Source organism: Alosa alosa, chromosome 7, assembly GCF_017589495.1.
Source record: "Alosa alosa isolate M-15738 ecotype Scorff River chromosome 7, AALO_Geno_1.1, whole genome shotgun sequence".
Classification (NCBI taxonomy): Eukaryota; Metazoa; Chordata; class Actinopteri; order Clupeiformes; family Clupeidae; genus Alosa; species Alosa alosa.
Genome location: NC_063195.1, coordinates 25,647,294 through 25,670,530, shown reverse-complemented (window position 1 = coordinate 25,670,530; position 23,237 = coordinate 25,647,294). Strand labels below are relative to the sequence as shown.

The following is a 23,237-nucleotide window of genomic DNA, read 5'->3' as shown; positions in this document are numbered from 1 at the left end:
TTTTTTGTATCAGAGGCCCACCTAGTGGTCAGATGATCAGCAAAATCTTGTGAAAACAGGAGGGAATTAAGCTAAAGAAATGACTAAGCCTTTGTCAATAATACGGTACCAAAAATAGCTGGGAAGCTAAGAACTCACTTTTTGCTTGGGTAGGGCACCACATAATCAGGTGACAGGGAACCAATGGAAATTCAGTGCAAACTGCAGTACAAGTCATAAGACTCACATGTAATGTTCTGCATGGTGATCAAAGCACATGGTTGAAAAAGAGTTTCCAAGTGTCAACCAGTCAGTAATGTTTGACAACAATGCTGTGTGACAAATATATCTAGATCTGCTGCCTGGAACATGCATGTGTTACTGTTGTAAACATTCAGAAATGGCATTTCAATATGATAGGAACTGAAGTCAATGGGTGCTAGTTAGTAAATGAGTTCACACAGATGGAATTTCAGTTCAGATTGCATGTCATCAAGTGAGGGTATAAGAACATATTCTTGAAAACAAAAGGTGTGAAAAAATGTAATAATTTAATCCTTATAGGAAATACTTAAGTATTATACAAAGCCTCGTGTTTGTCGGATATCAATGTAAAGCACTGAAGTCATACCATTGCCATTCCGCATGCGGACAGTTCTTTTAACATCCCCATAACACACACCACAGCACATCTGGAGGCAGTCAGTAAAAACTCTCCAAACGGATTTTGGTATGGTCTTCAGAGTGCCTTGCCGCGATTCCGTAACGCAGAAGCACTTCAACATAGGGCTGCCAGAAGCGGTCGTCCATGGTTACGTACGGTTCATGGGGCGTCTCCAAAGTCTTGTTCGTCAGTAGCTGCAAAACAGACACCAATTAATCACCGAAATTCCAGGTAAAATGCATGCAATCTTCCTTACTAAAATTACTGCTTTCAGGGAAACACAAACACTGATTTTGATCAATGTTAGGTAGACTCCCAATTCATTCTTTTTTTCTTTGCTCCGGTAAAGTCTCTGACCACAAGCACGTACCTCCAGGACTTCATTGAGTGGAAGAAAGTCCACCTCTGTTTCAATTGTAGTCTGCAAGCAGGAGTAGGATCAGTCACACACACTATATATATTATTTGTACTTAAAAATACACCACCAGTCAAAAGATTGGAGACACTTAGAAATTTCCATTCCACTCCTTATAGACCAGCTATAATACCATCTGAGATCAGTTGCATCGTTTTTTAATCAGGGCAGCAGTTTTCAGATTACATTATGTGCTTAACTGTATAATTGCAAAAGGGTTCTCAACTGTTGTAGAAAGAAATGGCTGATCTTTAATGCAATATCTACATTGCCCATTATCAGCAACTGTCCATTCAATGTGGCAAAGGCACATACATTTAGTAATCTGATATCATTTTAAAAGGCTAACTGAGAAAACGTTGGAGAACCCTTTTGCAATTATGTAAGAACATAATGTATCTGAAAACTGCTGCCCTGAGTAAAAAGCAATGCAAATTATCTCAGCTGGTATTGTCTATAATGGAGTGGAATGGACTTTTGTACGTGTCTCCAAACTTTTGACTAGATAGATAGATAGATAGATAGATAGATAGATAGACACAGACAGACAGACAGACATAAAAAATGGATATATACAGGATTTTTCTACCTGCTTTCTAAAGCAGACATGTGCAGACATGTGTAAGGGTTAAACAAAGTTCACTTTTTCTAAAATTACATTAGAATTAGGGATGCACTGAGATCAGTAGGGATCAGCCTAACATCAGTATCAGCCAATATTTGCCTTGTTTGACCACAGGTGGCGAAACCAAAGTTTGCTAATTTATCGATGAAAAGAAACAGGAATTGCTTAAGTCATTTGTAGCGTTTATTAACATCTAGAGAACACAAAAGTGTTTCTGCCTACGCCGTCAACAGCTGACACACTCATGACGACTTTGGCTGAAACGCGTTTGTGTTAGCGGACATGGTCCAATAAAAAGCATTATGAGGAAAAATCTTGGGAGTGCGGTTTTTCATGTTAATTTGATAGCATTTTCTACCTCGCACCCAAGTCGTTGTGTCTTTGGGAGTTGAGTGTGCCTGCTTCACCACTCATTTTTTCCATGCGACTGTCCCCTTCTGCATCTACTTATTTTGGAGAGTCTAACCTTCTTCCTTCCGGCTGTCCCTCTTCCTTGGTCAGGGACTGGGAAGTGCTCCTCCAACAAGTCACTGAGAGTCTCCATGAGGGTAGCCTGGTAGTCCTTCATCTTCTTGATCTTCCTCTTCATGTCCTGCAATTTACTAAGGCACAAACAACGCACATGATCACCCAAGGAGGCATCTGGTTGAAAGTTACTGCCTAGGTCTCAAAGTAACACAAGTGTGTAAACCCAGGTGTTCATTAGCAATGCCAGATGCCATTCACCGTATAGAATGCATCATCACATGCCAAAGACACCATTCAATGTGTCGTTTGAAGCGCAAGTTGGGGGAAGGGGGGGGTGGTGGTAATGTAGTAGTGTTTGACAGAGGCTACCTGTTTTCTGTCAGTTTGTTGGTTTCAAGGCGCACTGCCTCCACTTGATCAGTGACCGCGTTGAGAACCTGCTTCTTCTCGTCCAGCCACAGTCTCTCTCTAAAACAGGACAAAAACGTGGAGTTTGCAAATGGATTTGATTTGATACTTGTGATTCTTTAAGATTTTACACTTTTGAATGGACTCTTTTGCTAAAGCTTAGCCTAGTTTGTGATGTTCCATGGATACTTCTATTGCAGTGTGAATTCATTCTTCCATTGGAAACTAATCTAGTTCTTAAAGTTCTTATTATTTGATACTTCTGTTCCAATAACTAATGTTCCGATGGCAAATCATGTGTTGTATGACTATAGAAATGTTCTTAAATGTCCTTGATTCTTAAATAACCCATTGTATTGACCAAGTCATGTGTATGTGCAGAGAGGGTGTAACGATACAATGATGCAATGAGATTATGATACTGTGCGAGGTATAAATGTGTGCGTGAGAAACAACTGACCGTCTCTTAGGTACACAGACTTTGTCTCTGTATCCTGATTGCCTGATGCTTATGAGACCTCTCTGCGCAGAGATTAATAAACTACTAACGAGGAAGACAAAGCTTACTTCAGACTCTCAGTATTTATACATCTTTAAGCTAATTTTTTCCACACTTCACACATAACAGGGTTTCATTTTTGTTTGGGGGAGAGGGTGCACCAACTTTGTTTGCTTCCGGTTACCTACAGAGACCTTTTTTTTTTGTACATAGGAAATGGGCAGCTAGCAAATTGTGAAGAGATGATTGCTGAATGTGATTATTATTTTTATATTTTTACAGGCTTGAAATCACTGACAGCACATTTAGTACAATTACTTTCTATTTTGCAATGTGCAATTTGGTGCAACACAAAAACAAACTGGTGTCATATAAAATGGTTGTGACATGTTATGTGCTGTGTGTTAGTGAACACTATACTTTGACTATAGAGGGATGTGCTGACCTCCAGAGGTTGTTTTTATGTGCGAGATCTAAATGGGGTATTAAATGTGGGGCATTAAGGAAGAACACCTTCTTAAAGATTCTCGGAGAGACTCTCTCTTTGTTTCGTAGTAAGTCACCACCATGTCCAGCTGATCGTTGAGTGTTGTTAGCTGTGAGAGACAAGACAGCACATTAAAACTACCTGAAAACACCACAATGTCTATTTAGACACAAACACCAAGGTTGTTAAAACAGGAGGACATTAGGTCACAGGGAGAAAAAAGCATTTTTGTTGTTTCAAAGAGCTTACAGATACCTTACAAGAAATGTTTACTTTATTTTGAGTGACACCTTGTGTGTAATTTCTAATGTTTTGTTCAATGAATCAAATTTATATTTGACACTGAGACTGGACATTGAGGTATACCCTTACAATCATGAAAATACAAATGCTCCATGAGGAAAAGAAAAGTTAAACGATTACACAAGGCTCACCCTAAAGCCCAATTCACATCAAAGATTCACGACGAGGTGAGCTGCAACGCTCTAAACCCTTGCAACTGCGACTAGACATGGTGAATGCTTTGCGACGGCTTGCAACAGCTGGCAACAACGTGCAACATAATTCACACCGCTTCAACTCTTTCTGCAATGGCTTCGTCTCGTCGTGAGTCTTTGGTGTGAATTGGGCATAATGTCAAAAGAGGTTAGGCAAGCACACATACCTCATCCCTACCCACAGCTGCCAGAACCTCAGGGTTTGTGGAGATCACTGTGGAATGAGGGGAGCCAGAGGTAAATTAACAGTGCAGCCAAATAATAATAGTGATAATAATAATAATAATAATAATAATAATAATAATAAGGAGGAGGAATTTCCACATTACATTTGGGTTCCATTTGTTTCAACTGGTCAAGCTCTGCTGCTAAGGCATTCAGATAGTCTGGAGCCTGTTTCAGTGGAAAACAGACATTAGGCAAAAAATATTTTAAAAGGCTGAGCCATCTTGTTCAGCAAGGAATGGTAAGAACAACATGCAAGGTTGTGAAACTTTGGTTAAAAAAAAAAAAAAAAAAATGTTGTTCTATCCAGGGATTTCTTTATAGAGCCTTGAAATCTCTTTCCAGAGGATTTCAAAACCACTGCAGACACTTGAAATGAATATGACTTACTATACTATACAACATTTTGACTTCAAAACTTTTATTTATTTAATTTTTTATGTTCATCCCCAAGTTACCATTAGGTCAGGTTTTTGGTTTTTGGTGCTACCGGAAATGCATTAGGAACTCATTTATTCATTACAACTCGTTTATTTATGCAGTTGAAAGGGTCTATAATTTTCTATAACCCACACACACATTACAGCTGGCCTTGGGTGTTGCCACTTCTGAAGAAATAAAAACCCAAAATGAATGTCTCTGCCTTTTTTAAAAAAAGATTAGCTTAGATTAGGTTCAACTTTATTGTCAATTTGCAGAGTAGGCCTGCCTACAGACAGACAGACAGACAGACAGACAGATACTTTATTGATCCCCAGGGGAAATTCAAGAAAGTACAGAGACTAGAGACACAAGCTAGCCTATCTAGCTTTCTATCAGTCAGTCACTGGCTCATCATCTCTGTCATTTGAGTCTGTACTGAGGAGATGGCAGATGACTGAACTTTCTAACCAGTACCGGTGTTACATGGCAACTGGCACCCATGTTAACTGGCTGTGTTGGTGACGTTTCACGAGTGATGAGATGTCACTTTCTGATGGAAACTGGAGACGAACAAATACAAATATGCATGACATATTTAAATGTCAAAATTGTCTGTAGTACGCTACATGCACTGGACCATGCATATGCCACCAAAAACATAAATACAAATAGCCTAATAATAACTCGTGGGTAACAAACCTGCTTTCTAAATGAAACCACTTAAGCTACATGATAACCATTCATCTACGTACTTGCGCCACGAACCAGCTGATAAGTCATAGTGAAATTTATTTGACTTAGTCTATACAATTTGAAGAAGTCAGCTGATGATTGTAGCAAGTTAACATGCATGGCTGATGGTGTTGTCTTGCTACAGCAGTTGCCCAAGCCAATAGGTCTTCAAAGTATCATGGTTAAGTTTTCAAACATTTCACTGACTGCTGGTCAGGCTCTCTGTGGCCACCTAGTATCTGTAGTCTAAATTGAGGAAGCGTTGCTGGTCTAAAAATAAACAAATAATAATAAAAAAAAAAACGTGTAATGGGGAGGATTGAACCCATGTCGACTGCGTGAAAAAGCAATAGGCTATATAAGCATTAACCTGTTGCGCCACAGGAGAAGCATCAACGTGTGAATTGGGAAATAAAATATCAATAAAATATCAAACCCATGTTTACATGTCAGCAACATTAACGTTAATAGCCTATAACCCTTAGAGTTTTGACTCTCCCTGTGCGCAAATTTTGTGTAAAATATGGACATGTTATACACTTCTCCTGCCCATTGCAGTGTGGGTTTCAATGCCTGTGTTTCATGAACTGAATTCTTAAAAGAATAGGCTGGACAAAAGGATAGGCTACACAACACAAGGATACACAATTTTATTTGATTTATTTGCTCTACAGACACTTCAGGTAGGGGCGGCCAAAGCCTAACCTCAGTGAAACGTTTGTAAAACTTAACCATGATACTTTGAAGGCCTACTAAATGGCTTGGGCAACGGTAGCATGATAACATGGTAGCCAGATAACATGAACAGCTATGTTAACTTGTTACAATTATCATAATGTTAGCTGACTTCTTTTAATCATACGACTGAAGTCAATTTCTGTGAGTGCCGTCAGTTGGCTCGTGGCGCAAGTTGATAGACGTCTGATTCCCAAGCAAACAGGTCAATTTATTCGTGGTTCGATACCCACGTGAAGTTAATTTATGCTATTTAGGTGTTTGTTTTTTGGGTGGTATATTAATGGTCCAGTGCATGTAGTACTACATACAATTTTGACTTTTAAACATGTCATGCATATTTGTGTGCCTCTCTAGTATATCAGAAAGTGACAAATCTGCAAGCGGCCACATCTGTCAAAGACTCGTCATCAATCATGAAACGTCATCAACGCAGCCAGTTAACACGGGAGCCAGTTGCCATGCAACACCCGATTTACGAGTTTACTCCCTACGGCCAATTGATGGAGCCTATACAGTGCCTTCCTGGGTTGCCTGGGTAGTTTTGAAAAGAAAAATAATCACTCACGTCATTTCTTTCACCATCACAGGCCTGTGTGTCAGCCGATATAACCATATTCTGAATCTGGAAAACAACATAACATTCTTTTTGCCAACATAACGAAAATATAAGCCATTACAAATGTCAGCTGAGCTGTCCTGGTCAACGAGAATTGGCCGAACGTTAACGTTACCTCTAATACAGAAGAGAAAAGGAGGTGAGTGATAATACAATGTTGGAGTGAACTAGGTATTAAGTTAATTAACTTGTGCTTCTACCAAGTTACTTGATAGTTAGCAAATTTCTTACTTTTTGAAGTTGAGAGAACGCCTCTTCGCACTCATCCAGTATTTCCGCCTTTGCTGCATCCGAACATATATCAACCCTAGGCGACTGGTCAAAAGTAAACGGTGCTTTAGCGGCCTGCCAAGTGAAAGAAAATATAGTTGTTGCATTAAAATATTAGGATAATGCATTACATATGGACTGGACTGCCCTGATAACATTTTGTAGATGTCTGCCTGACATCTTCATCTCAGATGAAGCAAAGTAACGCCAGCTTACTTTAACCATTTGCTAACAACGATTGTCAACGGAAGCTAGCAGTAAATATTACACAGATGATAAACGCTGTTGACCATGACGGGTGTAATTTTAGAGTTGAAATGTATAGTCTGTATAATGATGAAAAGAAAATGTAAAGTTAAGATAAATTAACTTCGACAACAACTTGCGTACCATCTCCACTGCAAAGCTTCCCAAACAAAACAAAAATACCGCCAGTCACTTTTCCACGTGACAGGAAGTAGTAGTGTGTCTACCATAGAAATAAACCTCTTCTTCTTCTTTGGTTTTATTGGCGGGTTACGCTTCAACGTCGCATACCGCCACCTACTGGTACAAGGAGATTCTGCTATTTAGGGCTTAAATTCGGGCATAGAGCCCTGAGTTTTTAAGATAATGTTAACTTCCTAATATCACCCTCCATTCCCAGTACTGTAGTCTGATTAAACTCAGTGCAACCAACTCTCTGCAACTCTGTTTTCCACTGGATCCTTTCAGAATGGTACTTTGGACATTCAAATAATACGTGTTGAATGGTTTCATCTTCACATGAACACCAAGTACACTTCCCTGATGCCCTTCTCCCAGTCCTGAATTGAGTGCTGTTTAACAGTGTGTGGCCTATTCTCATTCTGGCCATGACAACCTCATCTCTCCTGTTGCCACCCACCTTAACCTCTCTCCCCACCTTCCTTTGAATGTTATATAGATGCCTTCCTTTATTTTCTCTTTGCCAAATGACCTGCCACTGTTTCACCATTGCCCTCTGTACCAGCACTTTCATTTCCCCTCTTCCCAAGTGGAGAGTTATCTCAGGCTCTGGTCTCTCTAAGGCTTTTTTTGCTAACGTATCAGCACGTTCATTCCCCCACACTCCAACATGTGCTGGAATCCATAAAAACTTAATCGTAATTCCAAGTCTTTCTAATTGGTATAAGTACATATATACTTCATACAGTATGTCCATTCTGCACGATCTGAATGACTGTAGACTACTTAAAACTGATGCAGAGTCTGAACAGATCACCACCCTTTCTGGCCTTGCCTCTTCTACCCACTCCAATGCCTTAGCTATGGCAATTATTTCTGTGGAGTAGACAGACACCTCATCAGTCAGTCTCCAGAAGGAGCCAACTCCCACACCTCTGACCACTATGGAGGCTCCTGCTCGCCCTGACTCTGGGTCCTTTGATCCATCAGTGTAGATATCTCTGAATGAGTGATAAGTGTCCCTTATATAGCTCTGTACATACCCAGACAAAGACTCAACCTCTGCTTCTTCATGCACCAGTTGTAGCATGGCCATATCTACTGCTGGTTGGGGGAAAAACCAAGGTGGGACTGGGGAAATCGCCACCGTTGGGGCAACCATTTCTTTTCTGAGCCCCACCTCCTGTACCCAGGACCCAATGCTCCATCCAAAACCCCATCCCCTTTTTAACTGTATATTCCCAGCATGGCTCCAGTATTGTTTGCACTATATGTTCCACTCCATGACCTCCCAAATTTACCCAATAAGCAAGGGCCAATTTCCTCCTCCTCAACACCAAGGGCATTTCCCCAAGTTCCACTTGCAGGTTCACCACTGGGGATGATCTTAATGCTCCACAACATAGCCTAAGTGCCTGAGACTGGACCCTGTCCAATACCTTAAGCTGTGTAGCTGATGCTGAGCCATATACCATGCATCCATAATCTAGTGCTGACCGTAAAAGAGCATAATACATTGTTAATAAAGAAAATCTATTTGCCCCCCCCAGTCAAGCCCACTTAGACATCTCATCACATTTATGACTTTTTTACACTTAGTTTCTAACTTCTTAATGTGTGTTGACCATGTTAATTTGTTATTGAACCAGAGCCCCAGATATCTTACCACATCCACTCTCTCCAATGGTTCCTCATATAAATACAATTTAACATTGTTAGCCACTTTTTTGTTGGTAAAGAAAACACAACAGGTTTTGGATACTGAGAACCTGAACCCCCAGTCTCCTGCCCACTTTTCAACCTCCTTGATAGCCTGCTGGACTTTGTTCACTATAAAGTTGACATTCCCCCCCCTTCTCCAAAGTGCTCCATCGCCAGCATATAGGGAGACCTCCATGTCTGGGCCTACACACTTAAAAATATCGTTGATCATTATATTAAATAACACAGGGCTAATGACGCTACCTTGTGGGGTGCCATTCTCTACCTCTGTTGCCACTGACAGTTCTGCTCCTACCCTAACCTGTATTGTGCAGCCCAAATAAAAACTTAAGACCCAGTTGAACATCTGACCTTCTACTCCCAATCTTTTAAAAGCTGCATCATGAGGCCCCTCCTTCCAGAGCATATCGTATGCCTTCTCTATATCAAAGAAAACTAATAACTAATAATCTTCCCACCCTTTGCCAGAGCAAGACGCGGCACCAAAGCGCTTTCCTCGGTGGCACCAAGATAATGAGAGCGATGAGACACTTGACGTCAAAGTCCTTTTAATTCCTCGCCCTGTAAAGTCTCTGGCAAAGCCTAGATTAACATGGAATGTCTTGTAGATTAACATGGCAAATGTATTTATTTGTCAGGTCTTCCATAAAACCATTTTTTGGACATTGCATGTCTGCCTAGCTTAACCTAACATCGTTTTTAAAAGTATGTTATTATATAAGCTGTCAACGCAATGTCTTGCAATCTTATCATGTCTAGGAACCTCCACAGTAGGCTACGCCTTTTCACCAGAAGATGGCAGCCGAGTATCAGCGGCTGAGTAGGCCCAGAGCCTATTCTCTGGTAGGCCTACACGGTCTAGGGTCTACACCTGCTAAGTTAACACGTTTTTGACCACGTTTTATCAAAAAGTTAACGCTCTGTTTAACAAGAAACAACCTTATTTAGTTCTTTAAATTGATCTTAAAATGCTATCAACATTATGGCCCTGTTAATTAGGCATATCTTTTTGGATCACATTAGCCTATTAGATAAGCAATTATAGGCCTGAGCAACTGTGAAATTGTGTTTCAACCTTTAGCCTTAGTGCTGTCCATAACTGCATAACTCACTAACTTCTAAAATGTTACGTAACAGGCCTATGACAGATATGTATTCATAATAGAATATGGCCACATCAAAGATGGGAGCTGAGGCCGAGGCCATAATAAAAGGCATGACTTATTCTGAGGGTCTAATATTTAATATTCTGAGGGTCTAATATTTCAATGTTTGTCCAGCATCCTACACCCTTCCTGGGACTCAGATTGTTGTTTTTTTAATGTCATTATTAATATTTTAGAGATACCCCCAAAATGTAGCACTAGCTGTCTGGTTGCTCTAGCTGTTGACTGCAGCCACTCGAACTACTGTAGGTAGCACTGATTATTATTATTATTTTTTTTTTTTTCATACCGATAGTACTTTGAGACCTCGAGGAACAGAGATATATGTAAATAAATCGTCGGAGTTCTCCTTTAAATAATTTGGTTGAAGAAAACATATTGCAACAATGTTTATTTTTTTATCATATGTCCCTTGCAGTGGACATCGGGTCACACACATGTTGCATGGAATAACAATGGGATCTTAGGCGATTTGAGGAATTAATAGGTGCCAAGGAATGTTGGGATGGCTCGCTGTGAGCCCATCAGAGACTTGCCCAGAGTATGAGCGGTATAAGGGACCCCCATAGTCTGACCCCTGACCCCTGTGTGATGGACCCAAGAATTGAGTGAAACGCTAGTGAGTTGAGAACCCTAGCATGGCAGAGGTACAGTTGTTTGGAATGGATGGATAATTGTGCAACCACCCAGCAAAAAGTAAAGTACACAAAAGGCCAATAATTTACACTATTAGTGTTATTTTTTAAATAAATGTATTATAAAAGTTTTTATAATTGATGCATATAATTTATTTAAATAAATAAATTATAAAAGTTTTTATAATTGATGCATTGTTATGATGCATTGTTACTTGAGTCTAAACTAGTCTGGCAGCCAAATGCCAAATTTAGGTGAACCTGGTTTTGTGATGTTCAGATTTTTTCTTTTTAAACTTTATGCAAATCAGCACATATTTAATTAGATTATGCCTAATTTGCATATTTAAACATTACATTTCAGATAACTTGTAATTCATTTTTTTCCATATTAATGTAAGTAATCAACTGGGGAAGTTTCATAGTGAATCTGCTAGTTATTTTTTTTTACCCTATTCACCTGTAATGTCTCACATTGTATTCAATACATTGAACAAAAAAGGGTTAATATACAAAATTGCCCAAGGGATGTCACTGGGCACCCTCCTAAATCTTAAAGAGATACTAGTCTACAAGATTCTGCAAAAAAAAAAAAAAAAAAACTTTAACCAACAAAACCAGGTCTGACCCCATAGCTGCCGGACTAAACCGTATAACGTCCTTTTGCCAACTCTTGCTCACAAGGATAAGGCTGATCCATAGCCTCACTCACCAACTCAATTCTTCAAAGACAAAGTAGTAATATTTACATTTTTGGCCAAGTTACAAATCAGTGAGTACAGCCAATTGTTAAATAGCCCTCTCACCAACCAGAGCTTATAAATAGTGATGGGAACTTGATAACTCCGCCACCTCTTCTAGCCTCTCAGACGACTCCCAGTCTTTGTTGAATTTGGGATTTCCTTTTAAAGTTTCTTATTAAATAGGAGATGGCAAGAATGACACGCCAGCTGGTGTCTCTTATATATTATATCTCTCTGTCTTTTGCATGCAAGAAACGTTCCAAATTACGCATAGCATAGTAACATTTAATAAACCTTAAAGCCCTACACATTGCTAAGTTTGACTCTAAACTAAAGAGTCAGAAAAACCCTCACTGCCTTCTGAAGTATGTCATGGAAATTGATTAATGACAGGAGGTAGTAAGACTGTCCACTACTAAGGACATTAAATAAAAGTTATGTGGTGTTAAAAGTGTAAAAAATAAATATAGACATTTCTGAAATCTTTCTAAATTGAGATTGAAACAATGAAATAAATTGACCAGGGGTGCCAAAAAATCTAAAGGGTGCTGTCAATCAACTGACACTGTGACAAATTTATCTAGACAAGGAATATTTATAAGAGGATGGTTAGAAAGACAAAAATGGGTGCACTGTATCATAAACATGATCATATACCAGGACATTTTAAAATTTAAATCTGGCTGCCTCTGCAAAGACACTGAAAGTGGGTCATGATTGGATCATCCAGCAGAATGATGATCCAAAACATCAACACAATAACATCTGAAACCAAAATCAAGCTTACTCCGCAGTCGTCCTGTGATCTGATCTCTCAGAAAACCAGTGGCAGTGTGGGTGTGACCTGTTGCCATGAGCTAAAGTGAGGACCTTGGAATCTGCAGAGAGAATCTGTTGAGAGGAAAGGTCCCAAGGTACTGGCTTGCATTGTATTCATCAACATCATGAGTTGTTATAAGAAAAAAAAATTGTATTGGCAAAGGCAGGCTTATATTCCTGCCTTTGCCAATACACCCATTCTGTGGGTGTCAATAATGGCACATGTGTTTTGAAAAAAAAAAAAAAAACATTCTTGAGGTATTATATTTCTTAGAATAAACTTCCATTGAAGGCAAGATTTTCTTCACTGTTTTCATTTTGAAACTATAGAAGAGTCACAGGGGTCTACAGGTCAGCCGGCATTGTAGCTTGTGCTTTGTATAGCCTGTTTAGTCAGCTTTAGGGTTTACCTTCTGAGTCAACATCCCTGATGTTGATATGGAAACAAGGATACAAGGATACAAGGAAGTTTATTGTCACATGCATATAGTTACTGGAAGTAAGAAATGCAGTGAAATTATGTCTGGTGTCAGCCTATCGGCCTATGGCGAATAATAAATATGCTTCACAGACATGCTGTTGTATATGATCTGACATGTCCTTTGTCCTCTCTCCTCTGTACTCTCTTCATCAAGCAGACTGCCCCCTTTTTCCATCTAAGTCATATAATTTGGAGGAGAAGTTATGCTTTGCATGACATTGTTGCCTTTTTATTAAGTGTTGTGGGCTCTTTGGCAGCATGAGACAATGTCCATTGTCCAAATGGTTTCTATATAATAAAATTGCATCAACATTCAATTTAAAAGAAAAGAGATATGTGTAGTCAAGATTTACTTTGCACATTTACTTTCTCATGTCAGTCTCAAGACACCAGACAGCTAAATTTACCTTTTACTAACTCCCAAATTATCAAAAAGGCAGGCTGCAGGTAACTTTGAAGATGCCAGCTAAAGTCATCTTTTCAAATGGTTTAATTACTGTGCAAGCAGCAGCTAGCTTTGAAGACACGATAGCTAACTGTCTGTAGACAGCTAGCTAAATCCATATTTTCAAATATTCAGCAAAAGGGCAAGCTGTAACATTAATTTCATATGTAGTGTCACGTGACAATGATTTTGATGCACTGTGTGCCGTTGTTTGATAGCTGTTTTAAAACAAACACAAAAATAGTAGGCTAGACTACTTTCACGTACCTTGATGTTCGATGCAGGCTACAGGATCCTGTGCCATAATTTCTGTTACTTCTCAGGCGTGGGTCTGGAAGGTTCTGAAAGTTTAGTTGTGTTATCAGCTTTATAAGTTTGGTCACGAGATTTATAAGTTTCAGTAACTTAATACTTATCTATTGTTAGGGTGAAAGCAAGACATCTAATAACATCATTTTTTAGAGTGCAATAACAGGGCAATGTTTAAAGATTTCCTGAAATTATTTTTATAAGTGCTAAAATTAATGTCTTCTTTCGGAAAATTCTATCAATCTCTTGTACCAATCTCTTGCACTCAAAACTATTCTTTATTGAATGAGTGCAACTTCATTATGGCACAATTTCCATGTATTTTAATAAAGAAAAAACGAATTTCTATTGACTCATTTACTGGAATGCATTATTATTTCCATTTCAGGAATTTCAAATTCAATTTGTTTGCATTTCAGGAATTGCAAATTCAATTTCCTTGCATTCATTCATTCATTCATTCATTCATTCATTCATTCATTCGGGTAAATGTGTTGTTTTGCATTCAGCTCTTTTCAAAGATATGGAAAAAAAAAGAAAATAAATGAAAGGTCAAGTTCAATTTATTTTGCAGTGCATTGGATATAAATGTTTGTATTTATAGGCAGTGAAACCAATTTGTCATTCATTCATTCATACATGCATTCATTAATTCAGCCGTTCAGTCATTAATTCAGGCATTTGGGCGTTTTGGGTTAAAGGTGTTATTTTGGCTGCAGCAAAATGAAAAATACATTGAAATTAAAGCAGATAGGCCTAATCTGTGGATTCAGTCATTAGCAAGAGCACAATTGTTATTATTATTATTATTATTATTATTATTATTATTATTATTATTGTTATTATTACCCTATTATTATTATTAAATCATGCTAGTAGTAGCATTATTATTGTTATTATTTCACGACTTTTTAGCTGCCTACAGCTTGGTTTTCCAAACCTGGCATTGCCACAGAGAGACTGCTGCTATGGTCTCTCCTTTTCAGTGTGTTTTCTTACATTGCAATGTTTTCAGCTTCATTACACTCACCACAACACAAAGGATAAAAGTAAAACAGACAAACGGCACTGAAAAAAATCAACAAAAGCCTCTTTTTTTGCACAAATCTGGCACGCAAGTCATTCAAACACTTTATAACCCCCTCTATTTAACATCAAAAGATTTTTCACTAATAGTGGGTCTACTATTCTTTAAACCTGTAACCCTTTGGAGAGAAGTCAAATAACATTTCAGGGGCCCTTAAATGGATGGAAGACAAGTGTTACAAAACCGCTAGTTTCATTGTAATTCATTGACTTGTTAAAAACGTCAAGCTTTAAGGGGTTGGAGAGAAAGGAGCGGACATTCATGGACACAGATGCGCATCTTGAAGAGGGCTGCGAATGGGAAACTGTCTTTGTTTCGGGCCGAGTTAAACAGCTTAAAAAGCGGAGGTTAACTCAATCAATCAACATGTCCGAAATTGTGAGGGCAATTTCAAAAACCATATGGCCTCCAAACGTTTTTGTCCTTTTCGTGCAGCGGGACACGCTTGTTTCAGCATTGGGAGCCACGGGAGGCTGAGCTTTCTCCATTGTCGCCTGTCACATCAGGGGACCATTCTCATTTGTCCCGCGTGTTTCATGCTTTACGCTAAAAATTACAGCCTCGACCCGAACAAAAAAGAATTATATAGACCTGAAGAAATTGGCCCAAAACTTGGGGTTTTGTTGCTTTCACAGCTCTGGACCTTTTCTTTCCAAAAGGCCCAGATTTGCGATTCTCACATAAATTGCCAGGGGAATAGAAAACACTTTGCAGGGTCAAATAGGACGCTCTTTGGAATGAAGAACGTGCTTGTGGAGGAGTTTTTTTTTTAGGCTAAGGCTGCTATATTAGACTATCCATGGGCAGTGACTGTAGAGAGCAGATATTGGGGGGTTATTTGTCATTGTACCCCCCAACACTTTTGGGTACGTTTAACTAGCCTATAGTGATACGGAGAATGATGTTATAAAATCAAAGCAAACTTTATATTTTCTTTTTATTATTTTATTTCGTTTTATACAGGCATCAACATGATTTCAAGACACAATAATTTACATTAAATTATATTTTAACCCCTTTACATAAATAAATGCAGACAACAGTTTTTCTTTTAATTTCATTATAAAAAAAAGCTACGGTGAGCTTTTGTGGCAAACTGAGCGAAATGTGCAAGCGAGAGAGAGAGAGAGAGAGAAGGCGAATTTATCAGCGAAGGCATATCAAGCTCGCTAACAGAGTCCTATTTATAAAAAGACTGTAGCTGTTGGATTTTCAAGTCATTTTTTACATTCAGTCATCTACGTCAATCTCCTCGCCCTCATCGTCTGAGCTTTCTTTACAAGCTGTGTGGTCTGAACGTGGAGACGTGGGGGGCATCCGAAACTGCTTTTCCGACTGAGTGTCTGGTGAACGGTGCCCCGCGGTCCCATTGACCAGTCTCTCCAAATCGGCCAGTTTGTCCAATTTTTCCAACGGCACACTCCCAATAACTGTGGCCGACTTTACGTCTGCCTTCAGCTCCTCCAAGTCCCGCTTTAACTTGGCCCTTCGGTTTTGAAACCACGTGATGACTTGAGCGTTCGTTAGACCCAGTTGATGCGCGATCTGGTCTCTGTCCGCTGGAGACAAATATTTTTGGAACAAAAATCTCTTCTCCAGGGCGTAGATTTGATTTGTAGTAAATGCGGTCCTGGACTTTCTGCGCTTCTTGGGGTTATGCTGTTGGGTATATAGTGTCAAACAATCCTTTCCTACACCAAAGAGAGAAAAAATATGAGTGATTTATCTTGATATTTAGTAGGCCTAATCATTCAACCACATCAATTAAATGTTTTTTACATAGGCTTTATAATTGAACCACATCGATTAAAAATGGCCATTACATAGCATTTAAACACAGGTTGATTGTTTAGCTTACCTTCTACGGATCGGAGAACACCCACTTCAAGCCCCCTAAAGGTTTTGCTGGCAAGTTCTTCGAGAGCGCACAGTGGAGCTTTGGTGACAAGTGTTCGTTTGGGCAGGTGCAGTAGGCCTAGGCCAGGTGGACCTGCATGTTTGTCGTCCGCAAAGATAAGTGCTGTCCCTCGTTTTACTGAGGGTTTGCTGAGTATGTCCACTATGCTGAACGGCGTAAGCGGCTTGTTAGAGGATGCGGGCGGTGGAAGATGGTCCAACGGAGAATGGCTCTCTTTTTCTGTTGCAATTTCTCTGGACATCACGAACAGGACTGATGACTGACGCGCCGGTGCGGTCAGAGATAACAGGAATGATAAATTGTTTTAAAAATCGAAATCTAAGTTAGGCCGAGACTTATTAACGATACACTACCATGACGTCACCAGTCACCAAAATGCCTTCACTTAATATGCCAGGTGAATGAAACTTTAGTCTTTGAGATATGCGCAAAATGTTTCAGCAACAAAGTCTGTTCACTTGTATATGCATTTCCCTGCTTGATTGGCTGCGTCTGTGTGTCCCCTCTCAGGGTCTGCAGTTCAATGGGGCTTTTGCACAAGGCGAACTCCGTTAATTAGTTGACAACTTGGCACTTAGATGTGGAGGAGGAGCCAAAATGTCATGAGTTCAGTTCATTGGAATAAACGTTTCTCCTCAAAGACTGGCTTGTTAGATTAATTAATTATAGACCTATGGCGGCATATAGGCTAATTTCCATAATGTAGACCCAACAATTAATTTAAATGCAACATTTTTTTAAACATAAAACTAAAAAATAATAGTATTACATTATTATTATTATTATTATTATTAGTGCAGTAGTAGTTGTTGTTTTTGCCACCATGTTTCTGTTTTTAGCAGACCATGATTTTTCTAAACCCTTTGTGGCTAGTTTTTTTGTGGTTGTTATTGGTTATTGACACGACATATAATCATAATCATGATAAAACAACAACAATAAATAATGAAACAAAATTGAGCAAGTATACGTAGGCTAAGTAAGTGAAGTTTATTTAGAGCACATTTAACCACAGCTTGCACTGACCAAAGTGCTGTATATAGTGCATTGGCTTAATAATAATATGGTATAATAATATGATATTTTGAGTGTTTTGTGAAATACACTTCCTGTAGGCCTAAATCTTTTCACATCCTGAAAATAAAAAAACTGACACTTTTGACAGTTGATGATGGGCTGATATTATTACAGCATGATACATTGTGTGCACTTGAAATACATTTTTTTTCAAATTTTATAGGGCGATTTGAAGAGTAGGTAAGATTTGTTACAGGTGCAGATACTGTCATATGTATATGACAATGAACACCTGTTTGAGTCCGTGTTTGTATAATAGCCCATGCATTACTGCCAAAGAAAACCAGATATTCTTTATGGAAAGCAAATTTAATTTATTATGTCATGTCTGTCACTTTGACTGCAGTTGTTGGAATTTCTTGTAATATATTTCCAATACAAAGCTGGATCTGGACAAAGCTGGATCTGAATATATAAGGTCATATTTATGGCTTTAACGTGGATTCAAACTCTGTGCCAGAGGGGAGGACGTTAAAGATAGTGTGTGGGGTCTTTGGTGATGTTCTCTGCCCCCTTCTTGGTCCTACCAGAGTACGAGTTCTGGAGGGAGGGCAGGGGGGCACCAATGATTTTTTTAGGGTGGGTGGGGGGTGCAGCACTGTGGGGTGCTTCCTAAAGTCCACAACCATCTCCACAAGTCTTTAGAGTGTTTAGCTCTAGCTTGTGTTGACTGCATGTACTCTGTATTTGAAAAAAATGTCCACAAAATAAACCATGGAAAAATTATATATATTGTCCTTGAATATGGATTCATATTTCTAGCATGACGCTGGGTTCATATACCTCATGAGCCGGACCTAACTGTGTCTCCTTGGCAATAGAGGCCAGTGATTTGTGGCTGTGTTGGCCTGGTGAGGCGGCAACACCTGGTTCCTTCGAGCAGACAAATATGGAGGCTGCCACATCCGCCAAGGAGACACGCATGGAAAACATGTGCTGCCATTGTGATTGAAATAAGCACCAGGGCAGACAGGGGGGACACCCCATTGTGGAGAGTGTTGTTGTCACACACACAATCACACACATATAGGCCTACAAACACACAGTCACAGACACACAGACAAAGACACACACACACACACACACACACACAGGCCTACACATACACACACACACACACACACACACACACACACACACACACACAGGCCTACACACATACACACACACACACAGTCACACACTCACACATATCCACACACACACACACACACACACACACACACACACACACACACAGGCCTACACACACACACACACACACAGACACACATCCACACACATATGTCTACACACACACACACACACACACAGGCCTACACACACACACACAGTCACACACACACACACACAGACACACACATCCACACACATATGTCTACACACACACACACACACACACACACACACACACACACACACACATATGCCTACACACACTCTCTTTCTCTACTCTCCCCTACCCCTTGCTGTGTCTCACCCTCATCTGTGGGCTGGGGTTGAGGGAGTGTGAGTTAGGCCCTGCGGGGCTGCGGTTCACCCTCAGTGTAGAGTTGCTGTGACCTCTCCCTCTTTCTCCATGTGTTCCCAGTCTGCTCCGCCTGGCGGCTCTCGGGAGGCTGCGGGCTTATGAATAAAAATCAGCCGCAAACACAGCGGAAATCTGACAATAGATTTGTCCCAACAAACGCTGACACAGTCCCTACGGTCCGAAGGAGTCCGATTATTCACTGGCATCCATTAACAACTACCAAACAATTCATACAATATAGTCTGGTCAGTCATAAGGTTATAATATTGTTTGCCAGTCTTATCCTTTATTGGTGGTTCGTTTGTAAGATTTGCTACTCACTCAGCTACTGAAGAACTTCATAAATGTTGTACAATCTTGTTATATATTTTTTGGATTATGCTAAAAAAAATAAAATAAAATCTTTCCATAAACCATTGCCTTCAGAAAATAATAATGAGAAGCACCAACAGCCCTGACATTAGCATCCTCTGTTGGCCAATAATTCTAAATATTCTAAATAAGGAATGACACCATAACAATCTAAAGTGGTATCAAAATATTTCTCTTTTTCATACATGCATGCATGCAGTTGTGGTGTTGTGCTTGGTATCACATGGTCTTTCAATTCACTCAAAGAGATTCTCCAAGAATCTCCAAGAGGTTCTCCAAGAATTATTGTCTGTAATAGGGCCCACATTTTCTAGCAGCGCCCCTGCCTGATCTCATCTGTGCAGCAGTTAGAGGAGAGGCACACTGTGCTGTATTAGGACAGCCCACATGGCCAACTACCCCTGTTGCCCATGTCCCACTCGACAGGCATAACGGCATGGTAGATAACTACCCCTGTTGCCCATGTCCCACTCGACAGGCATCATCCCATGCTAGACAGCATTCCACTGGACAGGCCATGTTGGACCATAGGCTTGATGACCATAGGCCTCTCATCTATAATTCTTTCATCTTACTGGCCAATCATTTTTCCATTATTCCCCACATCATCCTCCTTTTCTCTCTCCCCCTCTCTGTCTGTCTCTATCATTCTCTCTCTCTCCCTCCCTCCTCTCTCTCTCTCTATCTCTCTCTCACACACCAAGTGCCCTCTTGTGGCAGCAGTAATTCAGTTCAGAGCGATTTCTTTTTTGAGAGCGATTTCTTTTTTGATCTTTTGAAAACGTCTCTCCCTCCCTCTATTCTCCCTGCTTCAATGAGACAGTGATGAATCAGCTCTTCCTTCACTCACCCGACACTTTTATGAACTCCCAGAGACAATCGCCGCAACACTCCTGCACCAGCCTCTCCGCACCGCACCCCTCCCCACTTATCTACCATTGTCTGGGCCAGTGGAGCAGGGCAGTGAGGGGTTTGGACAGACACAGCATGGAGAAGGTGATATGCTGCTGAAGCACTGCTACAGTCATAGAGTAATGCTGAATTAAAGAGAAAGTTACTCATTAACATGTCCCTCGACCCTTTTGTCTGTGGGCCTGTCAACAGCAGGCCCTAGTTGAGAAGTAAGTGTGTGTGTGTGTGTGAGTGAGCGAGAGAGAGAGAGAGAGAGAGTGTGTGTGCGTGTGTGTATGTGTGTGTGTGTGTGTGTGTGTGTGTGCACTTTCTCTGATCAGCATTGTTGAACACTGTTATGCTGTTATGGAATATGCATACTGTACGACATACACGACATGCTGGAATGTAATATGTATGTTGTTATGAGTAATGGGAAGAGAATGTGTGTGTGTGTGTGTGTGTGAGTGTGTGAGTATGTGTGTGTGTGTGTGAGTGTGTGAGTGTGTGAGTGTGTGTGTGTGAGTGTGTGAGTGTGTGAGAGAGAAAGAGAGATAGATAGAGACAGAGAGAGAAAGAGAAAGATTACATAGGATTCCCCCCTGGGAAGGTGGATGCAGAGGAGATGGATTGAGGATGGCATCAAGATGCTGGCTGGAGTGGAGTTGTCACGATGTGACTGATGGAGAAGTGCTTCATCATGGACTGAACCAGCTGACCACATACAGAACGGTCACCATGCTGTGTGATGCAGCCTGACACATGGGTGGGTGGGTGTTCAGTGAATGGAAGGAAGGATACCTGAAAATGATGTGTGATTTATGGGCTTTCTTTAAGTGGAGTGTTGATAGTTAGGATACACTGAGACTAAGGTGAAAGGTTACCCACAAGTTGGCCAGCTCTGTTGAGTCTGAGCTAGCAGCTGCTGCTGCAGACAGCCAATTAGAATTTGTTTCCTGATAAGTACTATAAGTATAATTATATAGACTCTTTTGATCCCGTGAGGGAAATAAACTTTCTAAGTAAACTTTCTGGCAAAAAGAAGGGAGGCGGACTGGTGCTATATATAAACAATAGATGGTGCAATCCCGGACATGTTACAGTGAAGGAGACTGTATGCTGTAAGGATGTGGAGTTACTAGCGGTCAGTCTACAACCATACTACATGCCGAGGGAGTTCTCGCACTCCATTGTTGTTTGTGTCTACGTGCCGCCTCAAGCCCTCCCGGACACAGCGTGTGACGTCATTCACTCTACAGCCGCTAGGCTCCAAACTCAGCACAGTGATGCCTTCTTTGCGATCTCTGGTGACTTCAACCACATTACACTGGATTCCACCCTCACAAACTTTTACCAGTTTGTTGACTGCCCAACTAGGAAAAACAGGACAATAGATCTCATGTATGCAAACGTGAGGGATGCTTACAGTGCCACCCCCCTTCCCCCACTGGGGAAGTCAGACCATAACCTCATTCATCTTCAGCCAATGTACAAGCCAAAAGTTCAGAGGCTACCAGTTGCCACGCGCACCTTCAGGAAGTGGACACCGGACGCAGATGAGGCTTTGAGAGACTGCTTTGAGTCCACTGACTGGAGTGTGCTACTGAATGGAGAGGACTTAGGGGAGGTCACACGTTGCACTACTGACTATCTGAACTTCTGTATGGACATTGTTGTTCCCTAAAGGACTGTACGCTGCTATCCAAATAACAAGCCTTGGATAACCAGTAATGACAAGACCCCTCCCCCATCACTGCTGATCAGGCTATCGCACCTCTCCCCCACATGGTGACCACGAGCAGTGCGACAACAATGGCTTCAGCCAATGGCCATCAGTCTCTAGCCACACAACAACCCTCACAGAAGCACCCCTCCTCCTCCTCACCCTCCACTCCTCTCATCCCCCCCAACATTTCATCGGACCAAGTAAGTTATCTTTTAAAAAAACTCCATCCTCGTAAGGCAGCCGGGCCTGACAGACTGTGTCCAAGGCTGCTCAAGGCCTGTGCTGCTGAACTGGGGGAGCCACTGAAGCACATTTTCAACTGGAGTCTATGTCTCGGACAAGTTCCAACACTGTGGAAGACATCATGTCTCACCCCCGTTCCCAAGAAACCACACCCCAGCGAGCTTAATGACTTCAGGTCTGTCGCAATGGAGCGGCTGGTCTTAGGTATGCTCAGACCCCAGGTACGCCATGCACTAGACCCTTTACAGTTTGCATACCAGGAGAAAGTGGGCGTGGACGATGCCATCACTTATCTTCTACACAGGACACATTCTCACCTAGACAAGGGGAAAAGTGCTGTGAGAATCATGTTCTTTGATTTATCAAGTGCTTTTAACACCATCCAACCCCTCAGAATGGGAGACAAGCTCTTGCAGATGGGTCTGGACGCTCACCTGGTAACCTGGATTACAGATTACCTGACCGAGCGACCACAGTTCGTCAGACTGAAGAACTGCCTCTCTGACACTGTGATCAGCAGCACCGGAGCGCCACAGGGAACTGTGCTCTCTCCAGTCCTGTTAACCCTGTACACATCTGACTTCCGCTACAACACCGAG

The 23,237-nt window shown here is 40.8% G+C and overlaps 2 protein-coding genes across 2 annotated transcripts; both read right to left on the bottom strand.

The window, feature by feature from the left end:
- Positions 1-513: 513 nt before the first annotated feature.
- On the bottom strand, positions 514-7,529 carry cenpk (centromere protein K). The gene is made up of 10 exons (XM_048247263.1): positions 7,438-7,529; positions 7,009-7,122; positions 6,727-6,783; positions 4,373-4,436; positions 4,211-4,257; positions 3,573-3,655; positions 2,522-2,620; positions 2,151-2,286; positions 1,014-1,064; positions 514-837 (listed from the first exon to the last, which is right to left on the bottom strand). The coding sequence occupies exons 1-10, from the start codon at positions 7,438-7,440 to the stop codon at positions 682-684; spliced, it is 810 nt and encodes a 269-aa protein (XP_048103220.1). The 5' UTR covers positions 7,441-7,529; the 3' UTR covers positions 514-681.
- An 8,547-nt stretch (positions 7,530-16,076) lies between these two features.
- LOC125297100 (transcription factor LBX1b-like) lies at positions 16,077-17,303 on the bottom strand. The gene is made up of 2 exons (XM_048247266.1): positions 16,739-17,303; positions 16,077-16,571 (listed from the first exon to the last, which is right to left on the bottom strand). Exons 1-2 carry the CDS (start codon positions 17,037-17,039, stop codon positions 16,111-16,113), a joined length of 762 nt encoding a protein of 253 aa, XP_048103223.1. The 5' UTR covers positions 17,040-17,303; the 3' UTR covers positions 16,077-16,110.
- Between the last annotated feature and the right edge of the window lie 5,934 nt (positions 17,304-23,237).

What these genes read in the sequence shown, in the direction of transcription:
- cenpk (XM_048247263.1), bottom strand. An exon ending in GTGATGGTGAAAGAAATGAC is followed by an intron (nt 4,437 to 6,726) that starts GTGAGTGATTAT and finishes CCACTGAAACAG; the next exon opens with GCTCCAGACTATCTGAATGC. An exon ending in CTCCGAGAATCTTTAAGAAG is followed by an intron (nt 2,621 to 3,572) that starts GTGTTCTTCCTT and finishes GTCCTGTTTTAG; the next exon opens with AGAGAGACTGTGGCTGGACG.
- LOC125297100 (XM_048247266.1), bottom strand. Translation starts at nt 17,039, where the DNA reads ATGTCCAGAGAAATTGCAACAGAAAAAGAGAGCCATTCTCCGTTGGAC. An exon ending in TGTTCTCCGATCCGTAGAAG is followed by an intron (nt 16,572 to 16,738) that starts GTAAGCTAAACA and finishes TCTTTGGTGTAG; the next exon opens with GAAAGGATTGTTTGACACTA.